The following is a 16,483-nucleotide window of genomic DNA, read 5'->3' as shown; positions in this document are numbered from 1 at the left end:
GCACGCGCCGAGAACGGCCGCCCCCTTCCCCGCGCGCCCCTGGTGGGGGGAAGGCTCTCGCGAGGCTTCCAGGGGGAGCCGCCGCCAGGGGGCGCCGCGCGGGGGGCGGGGCCGCAGCCGTTACGCCACCGCGCCTCGCCCCGCCCCGCCCCGCCCCGCCCGGCCGTTGGGGCGGTTCGCAGCGGCGTAGTGCGCGGGGAAACCGCGCTGGGCTGGTCGCTGCTTTCATGCAGGGGCAGGTTTAACTGCAACAAACGAGAAGACTTTTTTTTTCTTCTCCGTAAACATTTTTTTGCAGTTTTTTCTAGAGAATAGTTTGATTTTAGCTTCATAACTGATGTGCTGGGGAAATTGAAGGAGCCTTTGAGAAAAAGGCTATTTTGAGCCCTTGCATCAACATGGGAAATGAACAGCTGTACAGAAGTGTAAAATGGTTGTTATTTTAATAAAGAGGCTTCCTTGTATGAGCTGTGTGGGAACTTCGAAGACACTAAAACCCAGAAGATGTTAGATGACTGCTTAAACCCACAGCCCAGAACTACATGAGAGTTCCCCAGCATCTCCCTTCAGCTGGTTGAAGGCACATCTGGTAAAAATGCTTCCAAAACTGATAAAGGATGGGAGCTCAAAAGTCGTCTACTGCCTTGAATAGAAAAGATTTTACCATTTAAGTAATAGGTGAATTTATCTGCTCCCTACAAATCCAGTGAGCAAGAACTACTGTGAACCTCTACGAGAAGGCAGCAGAGCAAAAGCAGAGTTGAGGCGCAGGTACGCACGTGGGCTCTGGATGCCGCCATGGGAGCCAACAGTTTTTATGGTGCTGCTGGCTGAAGAAGGGACCTGAGGCTAGCTGCGGAAACTGAGGACTAGTGTCTCAATGCATTTAGGTCTGACTGTCCTAGCTGATGCTGAGGTTCAATCTAGTTCACGTGTGGGTGGTTCATCCAGATTTAGCCTTCAGAATCAACTGAAAGTTAGCCCTGAACTCCCCTGTAATTGCTGACTTCCGCAGTAAACACGGGGCAGAACGATCCCTGTCTTTTTCAGGAATTGTTGTGTTCTGTTTTAGTAACCTCTATCCTCTGAGCAGTTGCATTATTCAATTATTTGGCACACCTACGATATGTCAGGAGAGGATTACTAGGGATGACTTCTGTCATTGATGTGTCATTTTAAAATGGAAGGCCTAATAAACGCATGTGGTGCTGGTCTCCTGCCTCTCTTCTTCTGTGGCAAACAAAACATCTTTATTTACTAAGAAGGCACAGGTTAATGTGTGACAAATAGAAAACTGTTGAGGTTTATTTGGGATATTTCTAAACAACAGTGATTTTTATAATCCTACATGCTACACTCTTTTTCAGGGATGTCAAAATTTAGTAAGCTGAGAGCTCTGGGCAAAACGAGTCATTATTTCTTCTGTGCTAGAGGCACTTTAGAATGGATGGCAGAGAGGTTAAGCCATTATTAACTAACACACTCCAGCAGTTATAATGCAGGGAGTTCAGTGTACCATGTTAAATACAGCTGAACTCTCTGAATTGAGTCATTACTCAACATCTTCTACAGTGTTTCACTTGGAAGGAGAAATTGGCAGTACAGTCAGATGTTTCTTGGATACAATCCTATATTGTTGGTAAAAATGCAGAAAATGCTTTTTTTCCCCTGAAAGTAGCATACATAAAGTATATAGAGAATGCCTCTTTGTTTACAGCTCTATCAGTCTTTTCCAGATAGCCCTAAAGCTCCCTTAGTGATCCTCAGGACCATGCTCTTAATGGCATCGTGTCCTTTTTGCCTGCTCCTATATGACTTTTACTGCCGTTAGCTCTTTGCACAGAAAAGATCACTTGGATCTTTTCTGGAACAGCAGGCACATGTGCCAGTATGTGATGGGAGGCTCCTGGTGTTTCACTTATCTGAATTCCATAAAGAAATTTAATGGCTTTTTACAACTGACTAAATAGAAGGCAGTACGAGGACTTTAATATGACTCATTACAACACAACAAATAAAGTTCTCTGCAGACAAAGCACTAAGGTAGGAAATAACAAGTTGGGAGTAATGTAACAGAAAATAAGGGACAAGGGGAAACATAAATAGAAACTAACAAAATGAAAAGAGATTGAATAATGTGTACTGAGGTATCTAGAAATTGTACCAAGGTGCCTAGACACCACAGAAGTCTATCACATACTAAAGTTCCAAGCAGGAGTATGATGGTAGCCTTCCTTGGAACTTAGTCGTTTATAAATATGTGTCATGTTCTGCAGTGATAGCAAGCCACTGTCCCAAATGCCAGCTGCACTGAGGCTGCATTGACGAGAGAATAGAGAATTTCTGCATTTACTGAAAGTGGAAGGAGGCATAGAGGTTCCTTCCTAACAGTTATGAATTCCCATCTTTTTGAAACGAAACCTCCTAACCCTGAGCCTAGTGTTGTGACATCCCACATGCACCACACAGCAGAGGGTGCACCTGTGTTTTAAGCAGCCTCACCTCAGCAATGATGAATAATTGGGCATCAATTCTGACAGCCCTTCTGCAGGTAACGTGCGTGTGTGCACTAGCGTGCATGCTTGCGTGCACGTGTCTTTGTCCCTCATGAGCCAGAACTTGGCACTTACTGGCCTGCGATATACTCTCGTAATACCATCTTGGCTGCATCCCAAAAGGAAGGATGGAGCGACACTCAGACCATAATGGGATTGCACGGTGGGGGAGCATGACCTACCTTCTAGCAAGCAGAGTAAGCAGCACCCACTTGGTGTGTGTGAAGGTGTGTAATGACACAGATCCCAGAGCCCCGCCAGTCTGCCTCTCTGTACAGCATCATGAACTGGCTGGAATGAAATAAGCCTTTCCCTGAGGGACAGAATGCTCAAGACAACCAAGGGATGCACTTGGAAATCCTTTACTGGTATGTACTTCTTATTTAGTTTGCTTTGTTCCCTGCAGTACGCCTTTCAGAGTTAACAGACATCAGTGACTTAAAGCTACAAATCTGCTTAGAGGAAGGGAAGGAGGTTAGTGTAGACAGGAGGGCTTCTGAATGAACAGTTTAAATTGCAAATTGTTATATGCAATCCACCTCCCTTCAGAAACCTCAGAAAAAAACCTAGTTTAACATGAAATGATGCTTGGCATCTAGGACTCGGCGATGCAGAAATGACAAGGCCACTTTGATTTAGCTGGAGAGGAAATGTGAGAGGTAGTGCCATGTGCAAATTAAACCCTTTGATCCTGACATCAGTCTCTTAATTAGGAAACTGGCAGGAAGAGGCAGTTTTGTTAACACATGTCTATCTGGACAGACCTATTGCTCTGAACAACAGCAGGATTAAATTCACCAGGGATTATCCAATTTTAATTTGTTGCATTTCTCAGCGCGTTATTCATCAGTGTAGGCCACACCAAATTACCCCTAATTACAACGACAAATGTGCCTGTGCCCTGCAAAGTCCCTCAGCGAACTCTGTCTTCAGCAGCGAACAGAGTTGCTTACTCCTGGCAAGCTCCTGTCTTTCCCCATTTGCACAGCTCAGTGACTTTCCAAACCTGAGCTCCCCTTATTCACTCACAGGTACTTCTCTGAAGAAGCCTTTCGCAAGCCACCTACTCATCTCTCCTTAGGTACATGCGCTTTACAAAGCATCTGGGCTGCTTCCGCTTGGTATATCAAGTCTCTACTCCTTCAGCTTATGTTTTTTGGCTCTCAAGTATGTCTAGACTTAACTGTGGAAATCCATCTCCCTTCCAACGCGTATTTCAGCCGTACGATGAGTCGTGCTTTTCTTTCAGACTACCTTGAGTTCCCTATGTTTCCATCTCATACAGTTTATATACTGTACTAGGACAGAAATACTGTACTTCTCTCTGAAATAGCACCCGCACTGCGTCTTGGTCACAGGTGTTAAAAATGTATATATTTTTAGAATGAGATTCTCTGCCCCAAAACACGCTCCATTTGGAATTTCAGTAGGTATGTTTCATTTGCTGAAGAAATGTGCACGGTGCTTTTTCCCCTGCAGTCTAATTACACAAAAAGCTTTGGTTTTAGATATCTGCCTTGGTAGTATAAAGGTATGTACTGTGATTTATTTGCCAGTGTTTGACCTTCATCTAATAAAATCAGTACTTAAAATTTTGTTAATCACATACACCATATAGACTTCTTCTAAAAACGGTTGTATCAGAAATAAGTCTGCTAAAGAAATACTTTGAGGCAAAATCCTTGAGTAAGAATGATTTGCACAGTTGGAAACTTTAAGAAAGCTCTCCTCTCTGCCTTGTGGTTTCCTGCCTCTCTCTAGAAGTCTCTGAGCCCTGAAGGGCCTATGCTCCATTTCTGCACCTGTATCTTCACTTCTGCTATAAAACTTAAACCAAAACCTCAGGTAAGGACGCTAGTATTAAAACACAAATATGTAACACAGATAAACACGTATTACTCACAACTATTTATTGCTGTGCTTGAATGCTTACCTCTGGTGTGGATATGGAACTACAGCAGGAGCGCCAAGAATCTGTCTCTGACATGGAGGCTTTTTGTTGTCTTTCCCATCATACAGTGCAGCTACATTGAACCTAGGAAACAAGAAAACAAGAATTAAGGTATTAGGTATACAAGCACATGTTCACAATTATCGCACATTTTCATTTGCATGTTTAATAAAGGGCATACAGAATAGTGCATAGTGAGGCAAGCCACCTGCCATGTACAGTGCCCTGGAGGAAGGTTATACAGCTGGGTTAAGGTAGATGGAAAAAAATTCATCCTCACTGTTCGGGGTTGCCGTTAGGGTTGAAATGTGCCTGACTCCTGGGCTCTTGCTCTGGCTGGAGAAACCCTGTATCATCTGCCTCACTACAGGTATACTACACTTCTGTTTCTTTCCCAGACATTACATCTAGTGCTGCAATTTAACAGGATAGGCAAGGACGACACAGGATTACTGAGAGTACATGTGGAGCAACCAGAAAGAAGGAAGCTTCTTGGCCATCCTGTCCTAATATGGTAAGAGAGAAGTGGGCAGACAGGGAGTTAACATGCACCTAGATGCTGGAACACAGGGACAGAGTGTGTGTTCAGAGAATAAAATTCTCTGATAAATTAATGATAATAAAACAAGAAAGTTTTAAACAAATGGACTAGAAATCCCAGTACCTTTACATGCCTGTGTGACTATCAGTTTCAGTTAAGTGTCATGAGTTTGTTTTGCCTTCTGGTCTAGGTACCGTGAAACACAGTCCACAGAGGACATAGACTGATGTGCGTTTTCTGACCTTGCAGAAAGGGCTGTGCAAAACCAAGGGGAGAGATGAGAGCCCGATTTTCCTCTTATCTAACAGGGTGACTCCAAGAGAACCCCAGGGAAGTCAGTGGTGTTGGAGCAGCATGAGACCGGATGCTAAAAGGTTTTCTTCTGGCAGCGCTTTCCAGAAATCTGAAAGGATTCAGGCACAGTGGAGAGACTGAAGTTTAAGGTTCGCCCAGGCAAGAATTAGCCTTCCTGCTTACTGGAACGCCTGACTTGGAAATGACATATATGCTGAACTGGGAGCAAAGTCCTGTAATAAATAACCGTGCTTCAGTCATTTCCTCCTTTGTGCAGCAGAGAGCTGGCACTTGGTGAGAGATCCTTTAATGGCACCAGTACCAGTTTCACCTTTCTTTTCCTTCTTACTCCAATACTTATGAAAAGGAGGGAACTAAGCTGCAGAAGCCAGACAGTGAAGATTTCTTCTGGAGAGGTAATATCCCATCCTGTGGGGTGCAGTTTGGTTTATGGTGCTGCATTACTTTGGAACGAAAAGCAACAGAACGAGCCAGGCGTTGTCAGAAAGCAGCCATTCAAGCAGGTGGGGGACTGGCCACTTACGACTTAGCTGGGAATAAGCATTTTAAATGTTGAAACTGTGTATCCCGGGATTATACGGGATCTCCTCCCTACATGTCCATTCTTGGCTGCTATCATAGACTGGATCCAGAGCTAGCTATACCTTTGATGTGACACAGTATGGCTGTGCTTTGTGTTTGCACGTGCCGCTCCCTCTTTGTTCTGGGGTAGACATTTCTGCTGTGTTGCAGTATTCTGGTTTCTGGCGCAGGTGAAAAAGTATCTGTCAGTTGTGAGTAGGGTGGCTGACCATGGCCCATCTTTGGCCTATGCTTGCTAAGTACTATGCTTTTGTACCACCTTGCATTGCTCATAGTAACACGTCATCACATTCTTGAAGTTAATATGCAGATCCAGTTCCTGAGTCCTGAATAAGAACATGAGGACCTTGCCATAAGAATAACTGATTATAAAAGACAGAAGTTCCTTCTTGAGAGAGTGTAAAAAAACCAACAGAAAAAAACCAAGCAGCCAGAAATAACACATTCATGTTGCATTGCTAAATTTTCGTAGATGTTGTGCTACAAAATTGAGAATTGTCTTAGTTACAGATGAGCTCTGGTGGTTGCCCTAGTCTCACAGAGAAAATCAACTCTTAATATAGTCAGCAGGTGTTGTGCTGGGGACACAGCACTTGCAGTTTCTCCATGTGCCAGCTTTTGTTATTAAGTGTGACATTCCACTTCTCTTCTTGTTATTGGGTCACCTATGTGAAAACTACATTTAGAAGTCCTGCTTTAAAATGTGTGTTAGCATTGGACTTCTACATCAGCAGTCTGTCATCTCTTGAAGTTTCTATTTATTTTTCACTTTCGGATCACAATACATTTTGTAATTTTGATAATTAGTTATTTTCAGCATATCTTATGATGACTTTAAAGTGGTAAATCATTCTGGGCTTGCTTAGAAACCCTCTTCAATCCGTGCTACTGTATAGGCCTTTATAGCCACAAATAGGGCACAAAGACCTTGGAGCTTGTCAAGCACTTCCTAGTTTCCATTTTGCTACCCTAAGAGCCCTCCTTATGGTTAGGACATTGGTGTAACCCACAACAGCGGCAGTATCTTGCAGACAGTATAATTGCTTCTTCCATTTAGTCTGAAGAAAACGTTGTTTATGCACCCACTGATTTTAAATAAGACCATGATTTATGGAAGCTATTTATACCTTCCCAAATAACATGGATAAAAAGAAGTGGGCAGCTGTAGGAAAGCAAGTAATAAAATGAGCCCTAATTCTCTTACTGCAATGTTTTCTTCTAACATTGAAGTTTATTAAAACAAGAGGGAGAAAACAGTTGTATTCCCAAACTTCACCTTGAGGGTTTTTTAATGGTAATCTTCATTTTTCAAGAGCATGAATTTCCAAAAATAAAGTTGTGACTTGAAACACTTTTCTGATAATTTAGTTGCAAATTTCTAAACCTCAGAAACTTGTATAGCTCCACCATAAAATGAAGATAAATCATAAACTTATCTAAATGATTCAATCAGAAAAGTAATGAAATCTGGACACCTCTCAAAAAGATATACCATCCATATTACACAGAATTGTAAATAGTTATCAGAAATTTTAAACATAAGATTTTAAAGCCTTTACACATGATAGAAGAAGTCTCAAGGATTTCAGTGAAATTATTGATGAAGTATCCCATTAATCACTAATATTAATGGTATTGCAAACTGGGATTTTGATTATCTGTATAGCATAGGTAGAAAATGGAACTTTCAACTCTGTTAATTTCTGGTTGTCTTGTTTTCCTTAGAATTTCCAGAGAACCTGTCCAAAACCTAGACAAGTGTAATTTAGGGCCAGAATAAAATAACTTCTCAAAAGGCAATGAGAAAATAAGAAATTTGTATTTGAGTGTCAAGATAAAACCGGAGCGGGTGTTTCTCTTCTTCAGGGGGGATGTTCCAAGAGGTCACAGACTTTCCTGGAATAAGTGCCAAAGATCAATTTCTGGTCCTGTAGTGTCCACTCATCTTCTTGTAAAGTAGTTTCCAAGCAGTTTGCTGTCAAACAAACAGGAATGTACAGAAGGGATGCAGATGGTTCAACATGTCCTCATTGAGCATGAGTTGTAAAATCTGTTTGAGATAAAATGCTAAGAAAACGTCATTGATAATAGATCACAGGAGGGTAAAAATAGAATTAATTTTTGGTCCAAGGTTAGCACTTTATGGAGCATTTTGCTTATTGCAAGCATTTCATTCTTATTATCAACTTTGAGCTGAGCCTTTTCTCTGGGTGTGCTGGAACAATGGATAGTGGGAGAGATCCTTTAGAGAAATGGAGGGAGCAGAATGGATCACACAGCTGAGAGAAGTTTATGAATATGAGGCTGTGGAGGCCTGGGCTAATAACTGTTGTCTGCTGCACGCAGCAGCTACTGAATCACAGGTTACTCAACAGCCTCAACATGAAGGGATCACCGTGCTAGTAGGAAGAGATAACAGGGAAAAAACCCTGTCTGGAACTCTGGAAATATTTAAAGGGAACTTTTCAGAGACTTTGCCTGTGATTTCCCACACACAGTAAAAGGCACACAGCAGCCTTCCCATTGCAGCGAGAGTGGAAGCCAGCAAATCACACCTAGTCCTGGAATCACTCCCCAAATCCAGCTGCAGTAGCCTATGGGACAGAAGTGGCTTCTGAAGACATTGGTTCCTTGGTTGTTCCAAGGATCACAGCCTAAACAGCATCATCCTTTAATCAAAGCACTGGTGTAGATTTCTGGCCACCAATCTTTTCACTATTATGCTCTTGATTGTGAGCTCTGAATTTTATTTTTGTTCCTTCCTATTCGTTATTTTGCTGCTCATGCCTTCATTGCAACCCCTCCCATTCCAGTCAAGAAAGGTGAACTCTAGACCTCAGTTTCTATATGGTGGTAGGTTCAAGCTGTGAGAGTCTGGGGGAACTGAGCATCTTAGGAGAGTATGAATTCAATCTGTGTCACTGGGCTAGCCACTTGTAGGAACTGAACTGCTAGATCAACTGACCAGCCAAAGGTAACTCTATTGTGCATTGAATTACATTGCATTGTGGGGTCTTTTTATTTGTGAGCCAAACTTGAAGTTCAGCCAATAAACGTGCTCAGCATTTGATTGAGGGAACTATTCAGTATGAAAACATGCACAGTGACTTCTTCAGGGTTGAGAGCATCTCCAGGGTTATGTGGTAGAACTCGGAGCAGACCTTTGCTTTAGGTAGATGGTTTCATCATTTCTACATTGGGTGTAGCTTATTATGATCTCTTTTGCTTTAATGAAATCTGTAAACGCAATTATTTTAAGGCATTTTGCTGTTATTTTTACAAGGAAACATCTCCACCCCACTGTCTGTTCTGATCAAAGCCTGAGCCCTTTTCTGGCCTAATGTTATGCTCTTCTTGGCACTGCAGGTTACATACAGTGATCTGAAACATAATGGTGGTTTTCAGAAAGGTAAGTCCTATTCTTTGCTGTGATTTACTGACTAGCCTGAGGCCCAAAGATGAGAAAATCACCTTAACATCATGGTCCATCTCAGAAAGAAAGTAGCAGTAACCCAGTATCAACAAGGTATAAAATAATATCTACCTAGACTAGAGATGCAGAGCAGAGGTGTCTTGCCTAGCCTGGCTGTGCTCATGCTGAGCTGGTGACCTCTGTCACAAGGTGTGGCACTGAAACTACACAGATTACCTCTGGAGTTTTATTCAACACAAATGAGAGCTGTTAGTCTGTAACATTCTTCGTAACTTTGGGCAATGTTTATAGATGCTTTACACTACAGTCTTTTGGTTTTAAACATAAGCCCATAAAGTATTTTGAGAGGAAAAAGAAATAATTTTTCAGTAAAAAACTTGAAACCTGGACAGTTAATGCTAGAGTATGTAACAAAAGTTGTATAAGACAAGACACTCAGCTAGAGAGCCAGTTCCTCAGCAGGTGTAAGTATGAACTACCCATTGAAGATCTGACCTACAACTTTGTTCAATTTTCATTCCAGCCATTACAGTAAAGCTTTCTGTTTGAATCTGTATTAGTGCCTGGAGCAAGGGAAGGTATTCCTAGGGGCTTGGAGCTGGGGAGTATAAGCAGGATAGTAGTGCAGGTGACACCAAGATGGTGCTCATTCCTAGGAAAGGGCAGCCATAGCTCACACCTTTCCTCCAGTGACAGCAGAGCAGTTCTGCTTGCTTGATTGCTTGCTCTGCAGAGAGGCAGGATGTTGCCGTGCCTCTACAAATGTGAAGAGAGGAGCTGGGCTGAATAAAGAATGCCTTTTTTTCCCAAAGAGAGATCATGGATGCCCTTACATTTCTAAGTGATTTCAGCTATAGCAGAAAGAATATATATCTAAAAACTCTTGTAACAGAGCCTTCTACATTTCCAGGCATCTAGGCTGTACATCTGTTTGTTTGTTTTTCTTTTTCCTGGTAATGTCTATGTTTTCAAGCATCTCTTCTGAAAGAATACTATAGCTAATGTGAGGCTGCCAAGGCACTTTACCAGCATTCGTTGTGCCCCCTGCCAATCTCTAGGAGGTAGTGGAGCTGAGTAATTACTGTCCTTGTAAAAGGTGTTGCCTCATTTCCTCTTGTGAGACAGCTGGGTTTGATGACTTGTCCAAAGTCATGTTCCAGGTCGGCTGTGAAGCTGGGAGTAGAACTCAGACGTCCCGATACTATAACTGTTAGACTGTACTGCCTGCAAGAAGTAAGAACTTATCCAGTTAAACATTGCTAAAGAAATCAAATCACTAAAAAATTAAGACCAAGAGATGTATGCCTGTGAGCTACATGGCATCAGGTATGTCACTGTACTTGATGACAGCTTTTCTTCTTCCCAGGGTGATCATGTGTGGCTGGATGCTCAACCAAACAGTGAGTTTAATGTCCCTATTGGGGCAGTTGTGAAGGACTCTGACTCAGGACGGATCTTGCTGGAGGATGACGAAGGCAAGGTGGGCTACTCTATAACTTTCTGTAAAAGATGAACATAAAATTTACAAGTACAAAGTAAAAAAGAATGGCCCTATTGGGTCAGACCAAAGCTCCATCTAGCCAAATGGTCTGACTTTGATAATGTCTGATAGGATATACTGAAAGAAAGAATATAAAAATAAGGCAAGTATAGGGTGATACCCTAGTATCCCCAGGTCCCAGCACAATGAAGATTTAGAACTTCCTGAGCTAGAGGTTATATCTCCGTAGTTAAGAAAAGGAAATGGACAGGCTCCAGTCCCTAAATATGGTGGAGCTTTAGGTGAAATCATGATCCTGGTAAAGTCAGTTGGGGTTTCATCCCTACCTCATACAGTGTTGTGGCTGTGATGACCTGACAGAGCTGCACTCTGAACAATGCTAAATTTGCTGATGTCCAGAACCCACCTGAATGGCTTCATACAGTGGTTTAAATCATCTGGTCCTGGGGAGCAGCAAACCAGTTAATTTCTGTTCAGTCAACTGTTTGTTAGAATATGCTGGTTTGAGCATGGGTTCTACTGAAGCTTGCTGTGGTCTAACATGGCTGCTCTTTGTTTGCCTCTGAGCAACAGCATAACATATTAAAGCTGATGCTTTGTCTTTTTCAGGAACACTGGATCACGGCTCGGAACATGCACATGGTGCACCTGATGCACCCCTCCTCTGTCCAGGGCGTGGAAGACATGATCTGCCTCGGGGATCTCCATGAAGCAGGCATCGTGCACAACCTCCTCATCCGCCACCAGGAGCACAAAATCTATGTGAGTGCCAAGGCCACCAGGCATAGTACTTTCAGGAACACCCTCTACTACACATTTAGCGGAGTGACCTGAGCAGCCTCCAAGTCTTTTGTACCTGGGACCCTCTGCTTCCTTTACTGATTGAGGGTGCCAAGGAGACAAAACATAGTTTTACTCTTCTTTCATTCAAGTACTTTGGCTGTTAAGAAGAGAGCTAATAGCAGTGTCTGAAATCGCAGAGATATGCATAGGTAGCGACCCTGTTTACTTTTTCCTAGAGCGATCATTTCCACCAGTGACTGACAGGTTAGCTAAATCCAGCCCATGGATTCCAGTCCAAGTCAATGTTTACTTGATTTTGATGTAATAAAATAGATAAAGAATAAATCTGGATATTTAGGACACCTGGTTTCATTTCTTGTCCATTACAGGTGTTATCTGTGACTGAGCAATTTGGCACTTTTAGTTTCTTTGTTCCTTAGTTCCCAGTTTGTAATATGATAATAATATTCAGGTTTTTCCATGCTTTGCCTCCCATGTTATATACACTATAGGAGAGGAGCTGCCTCTTAAAACACAGATGTGGTGGTGTTTAGTGTAAACAAGGACTGATTTTATAGATGCTGCAGTTGTAACTACCAAGATGTGCATATTATTAGACTCTAACAGTCTGCAGATGTCTTACGTAGAAGTTCTTGAATAACATTATTGCCTTGCATTTCCACAGCCTTTAACAGCCTCCTTCATTTCAATGGTGCTGTTGTTTACAAATGTTACTAAACAACTGTATGAATAACACAACCATAACTTTGCCCGTTAGCAAAGTTCAGCTACATCTGCACTAGAACACAAAAGCAGCTTAACAAAACACTGCAAAACATCTTATGATAACACACAAAAATGCCACATCAAATTGGACTTTCTTGTGCTTTAGCTTGAGACAGTGAATTGAGCTGTGATTCGGCATGGGGATTATAGCTAGCATTCTTCCTTTTGCAAAAACCTCCATGTCCAGGCTCTCAGCCTCACCTAAGTGCTGCTATGGATCTCCCAGGCTTCCCTCTTGCCTCTCTTTAGGTTTATACTGCAAGTGGCTTTGGTTGTATTCTTGTTTGCAGGTTTGCTGCTAGAGGTAATGCTCATAACTGTTTTCCAGACTTACACAGGATCAATCTTGGTAGCAGTGAATCCATACCAGCTACTGCCCCTCTACACGGTCGATCAGATCAGACTGTACTGTAACAAGAGGATTGGAGAGCTACCACCTCATGTCTTCGCCATTGCAGACAACTGTTATTTCAATATGAAGAGGAATAAGAGAGACCAGTGCTGTGTGATCAGGTGACTGGACTCAGAGAGGACGAGTAGCAGAAACCAAGCCTGGCATGTTTTTGGGGCACCTTTGTGGACATAGGAGACCTTCCAAATGGAAGGGCACAGATAAGACTAGAGACAACGGGAAGGAAACATTTTCTCCCCTGCTACTTCACTTTCAGTTAGGGATGCAAAAGGTAGAACATAAGCAAGGGATTTCTGAAGTCCATTGTTCTCCCCCAAAATCTTTGAATGTGGTGATACGTTCTGCACATGGTCACTACATATAGAAACATAAATATGACCCTGTGTGATGTAAGGCTATCTTCTACCTCGGGGACATGATACTTATGTTACATGTATTTTCTGAGAATAGAGATTTCCAGGAGAGAAACAACCTCTGCTAACCTGAAGCTGGAGGGAAGATTCCTTCATCCTATAAAAACATAACATGTATTCATTTTCTGTTAATCATCAGTGTGAAGAACCAGATAGTCTCATTGCAATAACATCTGATTATAGCTGAGGCAACTCAGTTGATGTGCTAAGACTAGCATTGAAAATCTGGTAATGCATTAAAGAAGTAAAGCAAGCGGTCATTTAATTTGCACTGGTACAGAATGTCTTCCATGGATTTGCTTGTTTTTAATCAGTGGGAGAATTTAGTCCTCAGCCTAAGGCTAAAAAACAACTTAAATTTTAGCAGATAAGATGATGAAAGACTAAAATTCTCCATCCCTCCATGAAAGACAGTCAGATCTGCCATTCACAGGGTAAATATAAGTGGGATTTTTTTTTTTTTAACTTGGTCTGGCATTTTGCCACCCTAGCCAAAATAGAAGAAAGGAAATTTGTAATGATCTTGTTTCTTACTGCAGTGGAGAATCTGGGGCTGGGAAGACTGAAAGCACAAAGCTAATACTACAGTTTTTGGCAGCTGTCAGTGGCCAGCATTCCTGGATAGAGCAGCAAATCCTAGAGGCCAACCCCATTCTGGAAGGTGGGTTATTTAGCAAACATCCCTGATTTACCACCTTTATCTCAGGATTTTTGTAGTAGGATAAAAAATTCAGAAACAGATCTTTGAAGCATTGTATTTGCATAACTGCTAAAAACCCTGAAACACTGGTGATGCAGGGTAGAAGTTCTCTATGCTTTTCTGCCATGTCCCCATGAAGTCCACAGCAACTCCCACGCTTGTAGGAGGAGGTGCCACTATAGCATGTAACCCGGAACGGCAGGGGAGCACAAGAGTCCTTGGGAATGCAGAGCCCAACGTAAAGACCCCTTGTTTAGCATTTGCACTAGATAGTGGCAAAGTGACTGGCCAAGCATGAATGTATATGTAGGGGAGCTCCCTGAGACCCCCTGTTTTTCTCTGTAGATGGATCAAGTGTGTTCCCAGTAAGTCCTTCTGGAGGTCTTCAGACTTGCCCAGCTCTCTTGGCTGGACAGATATAGGCTGCATTTGGATCATATGAATATGTCTTTTAGGACCCAATTATCTGGATGCACAGTATGCCTGCCTCTCTCTTTAGGACCAGACATTCTTCAGTGCTTATCAGCACTGTCATTTGGAACACAATGTGTAAAATACTAGCAGCAAAAAAGAAGGGCATAAAAAAATAGAGTTGGTGTTCATTAACTGCAATAATCTAGATACTACCTCTGTCCCTTGCCCATCAGCTTTTGGAAATGCCAAGACAATTCGAAATGACAATTCAAGCCGCTTCGGGAAATATATTGATATCCACTTCAACCAAAATGGTGTGATAGAAGGAGCCCGGATAGAACAGTTTCTTCTGGAGAAGTCCCGGGTTTGCCGGCAGGTGAGGGCACTGGCAGATGTCCATTCTGCCTGCTCCTGTTAGAAGCCTATGCTGACAAGGGTGTCCATTGGCCTATTTCTTTCTTTTAGGCTCCAGAGGAGAGGAACTATCACATCTTCTACTGCATGCTAATGGGGATGAATACAGAGCAGAAGAAGATGCTGAATCTGGGCACTGCTTCAGAGTACACTTATCTCACTATGGTAACAGTCTCTGCTTTCTTCTCCGTTATCCCTCTGCCATTTGCTTCTCCCAGCAAGCAATTACAATCAACAGGAGCTGCAGATGGGTAGTTACGAAACCTGAACAGTCCTTTCCTTAGCGTACCAGAAGCAGTAACACCAAAAGTGCTGTGAGCCTCAGTTTCAGAGATTTATTGTAATGTCCACCAGTGGGAGGCAGCTTGTGGCAGGTCAAAGCTTTCTATCAAAGACTTAAGAAACATAAAGGACATCTTAAAGCAGGTGGGAAATATTCCCCACTTTCACAGGTACTCGGATTTCAGATCTCATGCCAGGGAGAATACTAATCAGATATATATACTTTAGGGGAAAATTGAATAAGCAGAAACAGTGCCAAGAATCCTAGTCCTTATATCTGATAAATCTTATATACAAACACAGGAAGCTGGCATTCAATCTAACCTCCAACAGCTAATGGTAGTGTCCATGTCTGGGTTTATGTTGCCATAGTGGCAGGGGTGGGATGTTCATAGGTGGATTTTTGAAAACAGCTAATCAGTTGGTTTAGGGTATGAAAGGCATTGTGAAAATCCTGTTCTTTAGCCTGTGCAGATACCTCATATTAAATATGTCATCTGGTTTGATTTGGGCTGTTCTACAGCTGTAGAAAAATGGGGCTAAGTCCTGCCTCTGATTAAGCTAATGGGAGCTGGGCATCTAGTTTCAGAGGAAATTAAATCAAGCTTATAAAGTTGTTTCTGGAGACTCAAAAGCAAAACCATTAAAGTTGCTGGAGATTTTTTCAAATGTAATGTTTTCAAAATAGCAGTGATCTTGCAGCAAGAGCTGATGAGTGCAATTCACACATTGGCTATTCCATAAAAAGGTCTGAAGTTCCTTGGGTCAGCAGTAGGGCAATATAATACAGAGACAGGAGGATTAGATTAAAAGAGAACATATCCATGGTTTTGTTCAGGTCAGCTGTTGGCACAAGCTGGCATGTTTACATGCTGTAAACTGAAATGTCTAGAAATACTTCACTTTTGTAATCATCACACTATATTGTTGGTAATAGCAAGGATAAAAAAGGCATTTTCCCATCTCCATTAGGGCTGAAAATAGTTTCTGTCAGGAGCAGTATCCTAGGATCTGCTGTGAAGGCTTTGCTGAAGATTCTTCTGATGCTGCCTTGGATGCTTCCATCTGCCTTCCACTAGATCCTAATACTCTTATTTTGAGATTTGCCTTCTAGTACTGATCCAATCCTACTTGCTTTGATTTGGGATTAGGACTCTTAATTGTCCTTTGGCAAGGCAGAGAGAGGAGACCAAGGCAATAGGCATGGCCTTGTAAGTGTAGGTAGCCTTCTCAAAGTTTCCTGTCCTTCTGTGCTCCAGAGCAGCCTTCCCCTCAGCTTTTCCTGTTGGCTTCCCCAGTGTTCAGTCTGGCCCTGGAGAAATGCATTATTTAGCCCTGTGCTAATGCGTTATTTCTGGGAGTAGAGATGAGGGAAGAAACAGCCATGGGAAGAAGGAAGAG

General features: G+C 42.4%; 1 protein-coding gene across 1 annotated transcript in view; it reads left to right on the top strand.

The window, feature by feature from the left end:
* Positions 1 to 5,339: 5,339 nt before the first annotated feature.
* The window catches only part of MYO7B (myosin VIIB), a 54,015-nt gene continuing 42,871 nt past the window's right edge, over positions 5,340 to 16,483 (top strand). The window contains exons 1-8 of the mRNA XM_087739821.1: positions 5,340 to 5,757; positions 9,311 to 9,353; positions 10,744 to 10,857; positions 11,488 to 11,640; positions 12,776 to 12,960; positions 13,812 to 13,933; positions 14,620 to 14,762; positions 14,852 to 14,965. Of these exons, the coding sequence (XP_087595947.1) occupies positions 9,336 to 9,353; positions 10,744 to 10,857; positions 11,488 to 11,640; positions 12,776 to 12,960; positions 13,812 to 13,933; positions 14,620 to 14,762; positions 14,852 to 14,965 (849 nt within the window). The 5' untranslated portion in view covers positions 5,340 to 5,757; positions 9,311 to 9,335. The remainder of the gene's footprint in view (positions 5,758 to 9,310; positions 9,354 to 10,743; positions 10,858 to 11,487; positions 11,641 to 12,775; positions 12,961 to 13,811; positions 13,934 to 14,619; positions 14,763 to 14,851; positions 14,966 to 16,483) is intronic.

This window comes from Nipponia nippon, unplaced genomic scaffold, assembly GCF_047370975.1.
Source record: "Nipponia nippon isolate SJK-2023a ecotype South Korea unplaced genomic scaffold, ASM4737097v1 scaffold_7, whole genome shotgun sequence".
In the NCBI taxonomy this organism is placed as follows: domain Eukaryota; kingdom Metazoa; phylum Chordata; class Aves; order Pelecaniformes; family Threskiornithidae; genus Nipponia; species Nipponia nippon.
The sequence above is the reverse complement of the archived record's forward strand: the minus strand, read 5'-3'. Positions and strand labels throughout refer to the sequence as shown.